Genomic DNA, 13205 nt, shown 5'->3' with positions numbered 1-13205 from the left:
GCTCTGCTAGCAAGATATCTGGGACCTAAGAAGCAATAGCATGCAGAAAGGAGCGACAGTAGCACGAGCAGATGCTGTGCTTGGCTGCCCACCAAGCTGGAGACCTGCGTTAAATGCGGCCACGTGCCCCCCAAGGACCCCCTGAAGCCATTGGGGAGGAGCTGCTTCACCAGCCCTGCATTTTTCGGCCCTCCCTTTTTACCCATCTTCTGGCACCGGCAGGAACACACAGCCCCTCAGGACAGCACATTCCCAGCACCTCACAGCTGCTCACAAAGAGCCACAGAGCCCTCTGCTGCTGCTCACAACACTCAGATCCTTACCAGGACTTCCGAGGACTTGAAAAACTGATAAGCAAGAAGACACGAGAGGTCAAAACGAAACAAAACAAAGAATAAGTGAAAGGTTCTGTCAACAGCAACAGTAGGCAAGGGCTCTGCAAACACAAGGAAAGCATCACAGAACGAGTGCCCACCCGGCAGGGCAGCAGGAGGAACAGCCCCATCTGCCCCCTTGTTTCAGCATCCTATGGAAGTCGTGCCAGGCTGCAGCCCCCTGCAGCCCGAGGGGCTGCATCCAACAGCACAGGAGGAAGGGGAAGGAAAGCAGGGCTTGCTGCTGAGAGCCCAGGCTGACAATTAAAACGTAGTGACAGGAGGAAGCGGTGTGAAATGTTTCCACTCCAGAAGTGTTTTCTGATGTACTCCTGAAAAGACAAAACTGATCAGTGGGCGCAGCTTGTAAATAAGTTACACTCAACCAATTCTCTGGATGGATGCACTCAGGAATAACCTTAGTTTGAATAAAATGATGTGATCCTTTCCTGACTTCTCTCTGCCAGAATTGGCCCTCAGAACTGACCAACCAAGAACGCAGCACTTCCCAAACTTGCTTGAATACATCCACATTTTATTTGCTTAAATAAAGGTAGAATCTCAGCGTTACAATTCCAGTTTTGTAGCAATAGCAACAACTGCAGCAGCATGAGTGGACACAGGGAAAGGAGGGCTGTTGGTGCAGAACTTTGCAACAGAGAGTTCAAGATCTGGGCTCCTTCAGGAATTGTGCGTACCTCAGAATAAACTGAACATCTTCAATACATCATACCTTACCTTTGAATGGATTTTCAAAGCCCTAATGCTTACATTCAGCTGAGTTAAACTGAAGGAAAATCTGGATAGAGGCCTGCAGAGGTCAGACATCGTTAAATAAATAGACCTAATTCCTAAACGTATGCTGCACCCATGGAGGCAGAGCAAGAGACCTGACTTTCTAGGAGCTGCAAGCATTTCCTATCTATTTGTGTGAACGTGAATATCCAGCCCCCTTTCAAAATCAGATTCACCCCCCCCAGGACTTTGTATTCAAGCCTCAGCCCCTCCCACGTGTGGCTGCCCCACAGAGAAGAGCAGGGTCACCCTGAGTTCCCAGCGGAGACATCCTGCAAGCTCACAGACTGCTAGGGGATGGGGTTTAGCTGCCAGCAGCCAGTGTGAGAGCAGAGGCTGCCCTGCTCTAAAGCACTGAGTATACGAGGCTGCTCCATTTGAGCTACACCATTAGCTATCCAGTAGCTCATCACAGTGGGCACTGCACTCAGCAGGAAGCTCTCCCCATGCCAGGCTCCTACGTGCTTACAGGTAAAGTCGTCGTTTTGGGCAAACACTCGCACAGGAAGTCGCAGAACATGAGGTTACAATGGCAAGCCAGCAAGCACTGACCTCTTTGCTACACACAATTAGCTCAGGACTAACACCTAGCAGGGAGCAGGAGCTGGGATCAGCAAAGCCTGGCATCCTTTTTGGAGGGCTCTCTGCCCTTCCAGTATCGTTCTTCAGCCCCTTGAGGAATCAGTCCAAATCTCTCCCCAGCACAGCTGCTCATTGACAAGGGTCAATTAACTGAGTGGACATTCTCTAGCAGTAGGATGCCAGCTGAGTTACAGATAAAACGTACTGGATTCCCCGTTAGGGAGGAAAAGCCAGGGCAACGGTGTGAGTAAACCGTGCTGAGCAGCACAGCCCCTGACACAGCAGGTAATCACGGTGAGTGGTTTTACGTTGCAGCATTCACAGCATCAGAGACACACAGAATCATCCGGACACAGAGATTACTTCTGGCAGGAACCAGCTGAAGGTTCACGCTCCAGATCTCCTGAACTCCCAGCTAACTCAGATCCTTTGCCACGAACTGCTGAGTGGCCACGCTGGAACCTTCCATCCAGGTCTATTCAAGGCGTGAGAAGCCAGATCTGGTGTTGAGCCTCCAGAAGGGCTGAGGAAACAAGCAGAAGCCAGTGTCTCCATAAAACAACACCCAAACAAGGCAAAGGTGGAGAAAACAGGCCAGAAACAGGCAGCTACGAAGAAGTGATGCTGCAGCATTCAGTTTCTTCTCTCCTTCATTACGTTACTTCATATCAGAGTTCTAGCATTACTCAGCACAGAATGCACTGATCCCAAGCAGCAGATGCACACATCCCAGCCACTCCAGGATCTGGCACTCTCACAGTTGTGTGGGCTACAGCCTTCCCAACAGGTTTCATTCACACTGCTGAGCAGACTTTGCTTTGGCAGTAAGGCCATGAGTTTAGCGGGTCTAGTAGTTTTTGAGTTCAGGACTAAAACATTTCGGAGCTTCTGAAGTGCCCCCAGCTTTGTTCTGCATGCAGTTCTTGCTACAGGTCAGAATTCACCCTCTTTAGTTTAACCCAGTCCTTTAAACCTGCTAACACAGGCAGGGACAGGAGCAGGACTGCGTTCACGCTCTTTGACAGCACTCTCCTGCAGGTTCATCTTCCACACCTGAAAACCCCAGTCAGAATTCAGATGGCAAAGCTGCAACTCCCCACTGAGCAAACCAACCACCCACTGTCCTCACGGCCACCCTCCTCAGAGTGCCCCCGCTCTCCTTGCCATCCAACCATCGGTTCCGACAACGTTCCCAAAGCAGCAGCCGCCCTTAACAGCAGGAGGACCCCGATTTGGAGCTGGAGTGCAGGTCGATGGTGTGGCCCAGCATGCAGTGCTCCAGCTGCTCCTCCACCGCCAGCACCTGTCGCACAGCTTCCTCAAAGGCCACGGCCACGTTGGTGTCATCCTTGGCGCTGGTCTCCAGGTACGGATAGTTGCCGTTTTCCATGCACCAAGCCTGGGCCTCCTCTGTGCTCACCTGCCTTTCAAGTTTGTCAATCTTGTTGCCCAGCACTACGAAAGGGAAGCGTTCAGGGTCCTTCACATCAGCATAATAGACAAACTCCTTCTGCCAGTTGCTGAGGTTCTCAAAGCTTTGCCGGTCATCCACGCTGAAGGTCAGCAGGCAGCAGTCAGCTCCCCTGTAAAAGGGGGTCCGCAGGCTCTTGAATCTCTCCTGTCCCGCAGTGTCCCAGATCTGGAGGGTCACAAAACGTCCATCTACCTCCAGGTCCCTGTTTAAGAACTCCACTCCAATCGTGTGGAAAGCCTGCGAGTCAAACTTGTTGGTGACGTAGCGGTTCATGAGGGAACTCTTCCCAACTCCACCATCTCCGAGCAGAATGACCTTTAAGAGCAAGGACTTCCCACTCATTGCAGCAGGACGGATGGCCACAGGACCAAGGCAACCTATAGAGTTCAGAAACAGTGAAAAATAACTCTCTGAATTATGAATCCTGCAGAAAGTTGCACAGCTGATGGCCCAGAACTCCTGGCTCTTGCTCTGAGAAACAGGCTTTGTCTCCACACGCTCTTAGTGGGGCTGAAGGAAGTAAATCTGCACCCCTGGAGCATCCCCCAGACGTCTTCCCCCTTCAGAAATTCAGCAGCACACTGCTAAGATGATGGAGCACACTGGGATAAAGAACACAACGTTTGTGGCCCTCACCATTACTCTGGTATTCCCAGAAATGTTTAGGAAAGAACTGGGGGTCCAGATTTCAAGTAGAGCACTGCAATAACATTTTTCTACTATTATTCCATCTCTCTCTTATTTCAGGGAAAGAACAGAGCAGAACTCCAACTCCTGGATTTTGATGGGGGTGCACAGGAATAAATAGGGTACAGTATTGCTATCTTCGTTTCTGAACAAGCTTGTGAAAAAAAAGGTAATCTCTCTTGTTAGAGCACCTGGTAGAGTTGGCAGTTAGGCAAACTGTCTGGCATCCAACTCCTCCATCAGGTCTGAAACGGAAGCAGCAGCTCTCTGCATGAAGCACAAGGTGACAACAGCTATTGCGATTGCTATGTACCCATGACATCACCTCTGGAAAACACTCTGTGTACCTGAAAGCTTATCTCGGTCTGTCAAACACACCAACACCAGGTAAACACCTCTTACTGCCTCAGCCCAGCACAGCAACAGCTAACCAGCAGCAGGAATCACCGCCGCCAGGCCTTCCTTCTTACTGTACAATCACTGGCTAAATCATTCCTCCCGTTTGACTGGGAGGATGTAAGAAGTGTACAGACCTAACATCAATATAAGTCATCCAGCAAACCATCCTTAATCACCCCAAGCAGGCTGACTCACCTTGCAAGCACAGCTGTGCTTGTTTTCCACGCACGAGCCCTACAGCTCAGAAGGAGTTTTCCCATATGCAGAGACCTGGCTTTTCTGCTGCTCTTTTTTGGCACTGCTTTTTGCAGTTCGGTTTGCTAAGGCACAGGTGCAAGTTCACACTGCAACAACCCCAATATCACCGGTTCCTTAGTCAGCAGGCACAAGAGAAAAGACCGAGTGCCAACCAACCCTCCCACAGCCAGGGATATTCCACGATTGAAGGTAAAGCCCTGACGTGGAAAGAGAGATTCGTTTTGCTGCTGTCTGTACTATACCTGCTCTAGAAACACAGCACTTCTGTCTCCAGGACTGTCCAGAAAATGCCTTCCTCCAGCATGACAGTCACTACAAAACAAACATCAGTCAGTGAGGATGCTGTAGCTGGGCTCAGTGTGATGCCTTTGAAGCTGTAACATTGACCCACAAACAATGGATGAGATCTGGGGTGCCAAAAGCACAGCACTGGTGACTAAACCAGGAACAAGGTGTGAGGGCACAGTTTCCCCTTGCCCTAGGTACAACAGAACACAGATCATTTCTGACCAGAGTAAAGACATTAAACCCAAAAGAAGAGAAAAATAAAAGGAAGGAGCTCAAGCACGAGTCTGTGCAACTCATGCCTTCCCTTAATCCAGGAAACGGCGTTGATCTGCCTGGCCTGCCTGCCCTCACACTGGCACCTGACCTGAGGATGGAACACATACCTGGATCCTCTGCCCCTCACTGTGAGCCAGCTGGCAGCAGCCTGCTATGGCAGGAAGCACAATCTGCTCCTTCCACCACAGCCCACATTCCTGGGCAGGGTGAGGAGATGCAGTGCTGCTGAGTGATGCCACCGGCTGGTACAGGGCTGGCGTGGGGGTCTGATGTTGCTCACAGCAGCACTTCTATTCCTTCCAAGCCAAAAAGCACCAACCACAGACAGCCCTGCTCAACTTTACTTCCTCTTTTTTTCAGAGCTCTTTCAACCGATGCTTGCCACAAAGCCAAAATCAGAAACTTCTGCTTTTGCTTGCAGAGATGCTAACTGAAAGCTCCCGATTTCACTTCCCCAGCACAGAAATACCCCCAGCTGAGCAAACTGCAGACACCTGAACAGCATCCGTGCGACCCAGCGGTACCAAAGCAAAACGTCAGCATCCCAAGAGCCGAACGGCAACTGCAGCACGGCTCGGCCCGAGGCCGTAAGGAACACCCCGGGGCTGCGATGGACTCAACACGGCCGCAGTCCTTTCCCAACCCCCTGCTGGGGGACAGGATGCTGCACCCACAGCCCCCCCCCGCCAGGACCCAGCGCTGGGGATGCGGCCTGAGGGAGAATGGCAGGGGACGCGCGGGGCTAGAGAGGGATGCTCGGGGCTGAGAGGGGTGTGCGAGGCCAGGGATGGATGGATGGATGCTCGGGGTACCGCCGCCCACCGCCCGCCCTTACCGGCCTCCAGCCGCCGCCGCCCACCGACCCGACCCGCCGGGGGCAGGTGCCGGCCAGTCCGGCGCATGCGCGGTACATGCGCATCTCCGATGCGCCGCGATGGGGGCGTGGCCACTGAGAGCCCCGCCCGCCTCCGTGAGAGGCCACGCCCACTCGGTGACTGCCAGCGGTGCGGCTGCGGGCAGCGCCGTGCTGAGCATCCCCTGCCGTCCCCCGCTTGGTGGCACCGTGCCTCAGTTTCCCCATTCTGAGGGGTCCTCCTGCCCTGCCCTCCGCCCCGCCGGGCCCGGAGCGTGGGGTCTGTGTGAGGAGATGGGGCCCTTCCTTTAGAGCTGGGGTTGCAGACCATCACCTGGTGCCAAACGTGCACCCGAGTGCATTTTGCATGGAAATGATCAGACCTGGGGTGTGAGCCATAGGGTGCAGTGCCGCAGGGAGCTGCTTCCATGCAGCTTGCAGTGGCTCCTTGAGCCCCGATGAACTCATTGCATGCCCCGCACTGCAGCTGGACCTCCAGCCTCCTCCTGCTTTTTTGGTCCCAGTAACCAGCTCTGCAGCTGCTCCCCCAATACCCGGTAGTTCCCAGGCACAACAACTGCTCCGGACATCCTGGTAACACGAGGAGCTGCAGGCGTTGGTGGGGAGGGGGCTGGGAGGGGATCTGCCTGCTGGGAGCAGCTGCTTGGGCTCTGGCAGCTGAGAACTGCCCAGCTCATCACAGCACATCCTCCCACTTCCCATCAGTGAGATGCTAGAGGTGCTTCTGGGAGCGGTGTGGGAGAGGCAGCAAGAAGTAACATGCCTGGGCAGCTGAGCTGCCTCTCTGAGACACAACACCACAAGCGTGGGCTCGTCCCTGCACTGCTCAGGCCCTGGGGTGTGGGAGCACGTGCTGCCTGCAGGCCAGGCGCTGGGGATGCACCCCTGGGGTGCTGGGTGCTGCAGTGGGCAGACGGGCAAAGCCAGTGGTGAGCTGCTTCTGCCTCACTTGCCAACCACAGCTCATCCCAGGAGTCCCTCAGGTGGTTCTGGGGGATGGCAGAGGTGAGGTTTTTGCAGAGCCCATCGTTCCAAGCCGGGGATAGCAGTGCTGCTGCAGCCTCTGCGCTCACCCGATGGCTTTTCCTAAAGCTGTGCTGATTCGGCCCAGCACTGCCCTCCTCACCCTGCGTGCATCCATCAGCTCTGAGTAATTCCTCCTGCAATGCCCCAGGCGCTGGGCTCACTGCCAGCCAGGCTGTGGGCACCACAGGCACTGCCAGCACCCAGCTGCTCCCCTCTTGCCTCTGAGCCCTCCGCCAGCCCCTTGTGCTCTACTGCTCGCTCCAATTCTCACCTTCTCTCTGCACCGCTCATATACCAGCTCCCTGCACTGTGCATGGCATCAGCCGTGCCTTTCTGTGCAGCACAGCAGCGATACAGGGAACAAAGCATCGAGCAGAGCAGCTGGAAACGCAGAGGGCAGCACAGCAGCACTATGGGAGGAGGCAGCAGCCTGAGTTTCACCTGGAGGTAGGTGCACATGCATGGCTGTTGTTTGGAAGACGCAGCACGAGGAAGCTGTTGCTGCATGCTTATCTGCTGCCCATCAATCTCGTGTTGGTTCCTGGAAAGCTGCGGGGGTGGTTGGCAGGCGCTGGATCACTGCTCCACACTGGAACACAGCCCTGCACTGGGAATGAGTGGAGTCACCACAGTGTGGGCATGGGATGGAGATGGAGGTGGCTGCAGTGTCCTGGCTGTGTGAAGAAAGTGCCCCAAAGCAATGCTGGAGGGGAGCTGCTCCGTGCCTCAGCTTTTGGGGTCATATCCACCCTGCCCTCATTCCTTGTTCTTTTCCTACCTCAAACCCCACTGTTGCTGCATGGCTCTGTGTCTGCTTGGCTACCACCCATCCCTTTGCCCCGTGGTAGAGGCAACTTCAGGTGATCACCTGTGATCCCTGCCTGGCCCTATGCTTTCCTGCTGGGCATTGCTCTGCACAGGTCAGAACCTCCACCTCACTCCCAGATCCTCAGGGTGCTGCAGCTGCTGCCCAAAATGGGGATAAATCACAGAGAGAGGCTGGGCGGGGGGGGGAGTACAGAAACAAAACCACTTTTCACGCCATAATCCTTTGTAATAAAGCACCGAGGAAAGGGGAGAAAGACGATAAGCAATGTCTCCTGTGTGAGGCAGCTGCTTCCCAAAATACAGCACTGCTCCACGCCGTCAGCTGCCCCTACCCAGGCACAACTGCCACGTGTCACCAGAGCAGCTTTCCCCATGGCAGCACTCTCCTCTGCTCATGGCACGCCGGGGGGAATGCATGCAATGTGGTGGGGGGCCCCGATGAGCAATTGTGGCTACTGTCTGGAGCTGTTGGTCACTGCTGCACGTGTGGTGTGGAGCAAAGGCACGCAGCAGGGCGGCTCTCATCCCTTCCCCATGCTCAGAACAATCTGGGGGGCAGCACAAAGCTCCCCACACTGAATGTGAACCTCCAAGCACCTCTGAAAGGCTCTGCTGCCAGGGCTGTGGCCAAGAGGGCAGGCAGCTTCATATTATTATGGGCTAAGCCCTTACTCACTGGGGATGAGCAAGCTGCTGTTCATAAAGCTGACCTCCCGGGCATTATTTTGAGAGCAGTAATAACTTCTCAGCTTCTTGGCGAGGTGTTGGTGCGTGCTGAGCACTGCGCTCAGTGCTGCTGGCTTGCTTGCCCATTGCTTTCACCTACTGCTGCATCCCCTCTGCTTTCCCTTCGTACCGAGCTCACACCTGCACTGTGCACACACCGTGCACGCATGCATGGCTGCTTCCAAACACCTCCTGTGCACGCAGGTTTTCCCTTGCAGCTCATGTTTGCTCTCTCTCCCTCCCTGCAGCTGTGCTTGCACAGCAAGAGGACGCAGCCCCGTGCCGCACAGCTAGGTGACAGCTCTGCCCTGCACACGGAGGAGCTGCAGATTTGTGTGGCTGTGAAGCCCAGAGTGTGGCTTCTTTGCCTTACTGTGCTCGAAATGCCCGAGATTATCTCCGTGCAAACCCACGGGGCCAAATCCCCTCCCGGCTGAGTCAGTCCCAAGGGAGGGGGGGAGGCGCCCATCCCAGCCACGAGCCCTGAGCCGAGTTGGCCCCGTGCTGCTGCTCACCAGGTATTTGTCCTGCAGAACCCAAATAACTCCCAAAGGTGACTCAGCCGCCTCCTCCCTCTTTCACAGCCGATAAACCCATGGGAGGAAACAGCCCCAGAGCAGCTGGACGGGGCCCCAGTGGGGAGGCATGGATACTCTGAGGACACAAGGGACTGTGGCACTCAGCCCCTCGGGGATGGTCACCACACGGTGCAGCATCACCTGCACCCATGCTGCCAAAGCCATCACAGTTTGGGGACATCAACCTGGCAGGCATCCCAACTGCCCACACACCCTGGGTGTGAAAAAGGGAAGGTCCAGGGCAGGGAAGGAGAGACAGAGTTGGTAGAGAGCACTTTTCTGTAATGATCCTCCCCTTGCTGGCCAACCTTCCTCCTGCAATGGGGACATTTGGGGGTCTTTGCCCTCAGAGCCGAAGATAACAAGAATCGGGTGAGGCAGCTGCTAACTTCCTGCCCATCGAGTTGGTGGAGACAGTCCCCGTGTTTCTGCTATCAAAGCTGTTGGTCTGTCTGCTCCCATCTCTGCAGGCACAACAGTCTGGCAGGTGACCCTGGAGCGGGTGAGGAAGTCTTGAGAAACCTCAGCAGAGCCCTGGGGATGCACACAGAACCTCAGTGTGCCGGGCTAAGAACAGCTGAGAGGGTACCAAACCCATCTCTGAGGGCTGCAAAAACCTCCTTCAGCCAAAGGCAGGGGCTGAGGCAGGTGAGGGAAGGGCTGTGCCAGGCAGTAAGGCGACGGACCCAGCACCCGTGGGACCTGGGCCAGCGGAGGAACCTCCAGCCCAGCCCTGCAGCAGTGCTTTGGGCAGAGGACACAAACTGCTCAGAGCAGCAGGTTCAGTCCCCACCCTGAGCTGGGCTGCCCCTCTAGGGATCTCTCTGAGCAATGCCAACCTCCAACCCTGCCCTTCCCACCCCCAGGGCTACACCTGAACCTTCCCCAGGGAAGAAGCCACAAGCCAGGAGGGAGGTTGTTATACTTTTGTTTTATTTTATAATAAACTTCTCATTTTTTTCCCCAAGGAAGACAAATTGTGAGTGAGGCTACAGAACACCATCAGTGAAAAGGATGACATCGAGGCCACAGGGTGGCCAGAAAGGATCCCACTCCCCCAGTGCAGAGCTCTGTCCCCAGGAGCCTCCGCAGCCTCTGCTCACCTCCCCACACACCAGAGCGAGGTCAGCACGGTCAGCAGGCATCAGCTGGGCAGCACCCATGGGGTTGGGTTGGGCTGATGGATCGGGGGGCCACGCTTTGTGTCCCCCACTCACCAAAGCTGCCAGCGAGGCGGGGCAGTGGGTCAGACGATACGGCTGTTTTCTAGACGTGTACATGATGGAAGTTTAAAAAAAAAAAAACCCACAAAAAAACAGATGATTTAATTCATAGAAAAGAAAAAACAAAAAACAAAAACCAATCAAGTGGTGGCTCTTCCTGCCAGACCATCGCTCTAGGAAGACTTCACGCATTCCTTCTCCTGCTCGATGGCTGTAAGAGAAGAAGAGAGGTCCATTAACCCCCACGGCTGCTCCTCCGTAGGAACACCCATCGGCTGCGGAGCGATCGCTCACAGCCCGGCAATGGGTTTTATTGTCTGAACCCAACAGCAATCAGAGAGCAGCGAGCATCCTCCCGCAGCTTCTCACCGGGATACCCCACCCCGAGGGCAGCACCCCACGCACGGGACGTGACCCACAGCAGCGGGGTCGCAGCACACTTTGTCCCAATGGTGGGTACAGCACAGGGAGCGCCCCAACTCCCCAACCCCCCCTCCCGCCCCCGGGCGCGTTTTTCTGCGTTTTTCTCAGCTGCTCCGACCGCCTCTCCCCGCGGATTCCTCAGCAGTGAGATCAGCGCCCGGGATACCCGCATCTCCAGCCGTGACCGGGCAGCCCCCCCCCGCCCCCGGCTCCATCCCCTCCGCACTCACTCTCCTTGGAGGGCAGCGTGTTCTTCTCCTCCGTGTTGGTCTTTTTCAGCTTCTTCTTATCGAATTTCTCCACCTCCGACAGGTCCGGTTTGTCGCACATTTTGCCTATGAGACCCGACCCCCCCGGTTCGTATCAGCGGAGCTCCGCGCCGGGTGGGCACGCAGCACCGCGCAGACAAAGGCCGCCCGCCCCGGGGCGCCGCCCCACGCCCGCTTCCCACCACGGACAATAGCGCAGGGCGGGGCCCTCAGCCACCCCGCACCCACCGGGGACCCCCGCGCGACCGCAGCGCCCCGAGCTCCAACGCTGAGCAGAGACCCGCCCGCACGGACCGCTCGTGTTCCGCTCCTCCTCCGTAACCGCACCGCTCCACTCCGCGCTCCCCAGGTGAGACTGAAGCACGCCGCGTGGGGCGGCGCTTTTATACCCCGGCCGCCGCCCATCCCGCGAGCCCATTGGCTACTCCGCTGCCCGCGGTGCACGCTGGGAAACGTAGTCCGCGCGCCGCTTGCCGCCTCCGCTTCGAGAGCTCTGGGAGAACTCCAACTCCCGTGATGCCCCGCGGCGCGGGTGCGTGTGTGCACAGAGCGCTGTGCCGCACACCCGTACACACGGCTCCGTGGGAAGGAGGGACCCCCGGGGGCTCCGATGCGGCAGCGGCCCCGCAGCAGGGCTGGGTCGGGAAGGGGGCGGGGGGCACAGCGAAGCCCCCTCCGCTCGCAGTGCCCGCAGGGCTGCGCTCTGCAGCCCCGCGCCCTTTGGGCACAAAGCGGGGTTCCGCCGCTCCCGCACAGCCGTTCGGCCGTTTCGGACCCATCCCGCACAGCTCAGCTCCCAACCCGAGCTTTTTCCCACGGCAAATTCACCGTGCCCGCCCCTCACAGCCGGCCCGGCCTCGTGCTCGTGGCTATTTCTGCTTTCAGTAATTCACAACGACGGAACCGAGACAGCCAGCAGAAAGGAGGAAAGCGAAAGCAGCCCCGACCCGAAATAGAGGAGCTGCCAGCCATCTTAGCTGAGCTTCAAACCTCCCGCAGCACGCGGCTACGGGCCACGACTGCCTGGAACGCTCCGCTCCCTGCTGCAGGAAGGAGCCCGGCTGTGAGCGCGGAGCTCAGCCTCCTGCAGGGCATCCGCACGTTTTTCTAGCGAGGGAGAACGGAGCGGCCCGCAGAGGCAATGCATGCAGCAGGGCTGCTGTGTTACAGCAGGGCACGGCTCCTTCCGCCCACCGATTTCACTTCTCACTCTGAGCCCAGGCAGCAGCTTTGAGCAGAAGGGCTTTGTTAGCCCTTGGACTTCCCCATGGAGGCACATCCTCCATGCTGCTGCAACAGCCCACCTCAGAGATACGGCTCTTACACGGCAGCAGAAAGGAGATGCTGGTGAGAGCAAATTGGGACGTGCCTTGTCTCGCTCTGAGTCCTGCTGCCCGCCAGGCACAAGTGGGCAACCCAGCAGCACGGCCATTCCCAGCCTGAGCATTACCTCCAGATAACCGAGCTGGGCTAAGGCACGTTTATGAGCGATGCATTCCTTTGTGCTGCCGTCGCTACCGGCACTTTGCAGGGCAGCTGATGCTGCTGGAGCAGACCCTGCTCAGAGCCCTGCAGCACACCCCAAGCTGTAGGGCAGCACTTGTGACCAAGGCAGAAAGGGAGAACGCTTTTCCTGTCCTATGTGCATGCAGGAAGGGCAAAATGAGACCTGATACTTTGGTATCGCAATGGTCGCTCCTAGGCAGCCAGTCTTTTCAAATAGGTTTAGCAATTGGAAATGGAGTAATTTTTTTTAATTTAAGGATGAAACTTTTTACCCAGGTGTGTAATCCTCCTCCTCATCTGAAGGCCTGCAGTGCAAAACCGCTTTATTTCCCTGCAATAGCCCTCACGTCCTACTCATCACCCATCCTTTGTGCAGCTACAGCACTGCCACGCAGATCTCTAAGTCTGCATTGCTCCCCCTTCCTCCAACTCTTAATTGAAGCAACTAAGGAAGCAGGACATGCACACCAGCACCATTAGGAGCCCTTTGAAAGGTCCCTTTTGAGAGAACCTTGTGCTGTGAAGCTCACGTTCCCAAGGAACTGAGCCTGTTCCACCACCATCCCCACACTGCCCTCTTTGGGGGGGAAAAAAATCCACAATTCAGGTATTCTGTACT

General features: G+C 56.3%; 2 protein-coding genes across 4 annotated transcripts; both read right to left on the bottom strand.

Moving 5' to 3' along the window:
* Nucleotides 1–892: 892 nt before the first annotated feature.
* Nucleotides 893–6070, bottom strand: RAB9B (RAB9B, member RAS oncogene family). Of its 2 annotated transcripts, XM_048959662.1 has the most exons (3): nucleotides 5969–6070; nucleotides 4812–4881; nucleotides 893–3602 (listed from the first exon to the last, which is right to left on the bottom strand). In XM_048959662.1, exon 3 carries the CDS (start codon nucleotides 3565–3567, stop codon nucleotides 2962–2964), a length of 606 nt encoding a protein of 201 aa, XP_048815619.1. In that variant the 5' UTR covers nucleotides 3568–3602; nucleotides 4812–4881; nucleotides 5969–6070; the 3' UTR covers nucleotides 893–2961. The 2 variants fall into 2 exon arrangements, with proteins under 2 accessions (XP_048815619.1, XP_048815618.1); XM_048959661.1 differs by lacking the exon at nucleotides 4812–4881.
* A 4006-nt stretch (nucleotides 6071–10076) lies between these two features.
* Nucleotides 10077–11499, bottom strand: LOC125699763 (thymosin beta-15A homolog). 2 transcript variants are annotated; one of them, XM_048959630.1, is made up of 3 exons: nucleotides 11375–11499; nucleotides 11042–11146; nucleotides 10077–10599 (listed from the first exon to the last, which is right to left on the bottom strand). In XM_048959630.1, the coding sequence occupies exons 1-3, from the start codon at nucleotides 11496–11498 to the stop codon at nucleotides 10562–10564; spliced, it is 267 nt and encodes an 88-aa protein (XP_048815587.1). In that variant the 5' UTR covers nucleotide 11499; the 3' UTR covers nucleotides 10077–10561. The 2 variants fall into 2 exon arrangements, with proteins under 2 accessions (XP_048815587.1, XP_048815586.1); XM_048959629.1 differs by having other exon boundaries at nucleotides 11309–11434.
* Nucleotides 11500–13205: the final 1706 nt, after the last annotated feature.

The sequence above is a fragment of the Lagopus muta genome, chromosome 13 (assembly GCF_023343835.1).
Source record: "Lagopus muta isolate bLagMut1 chromosome 13, bLagMut1 primary, whole genome shotgun sequence".
Lineage (NCBI taxonomy): Eukaryota > Metazoa > Chordata > Aves > Galliformes > Phasianidae > Lagopus > Lagopus muta.
This window is presented reverse-complemented; position numbering and strand designations above follow the sequence as displayed.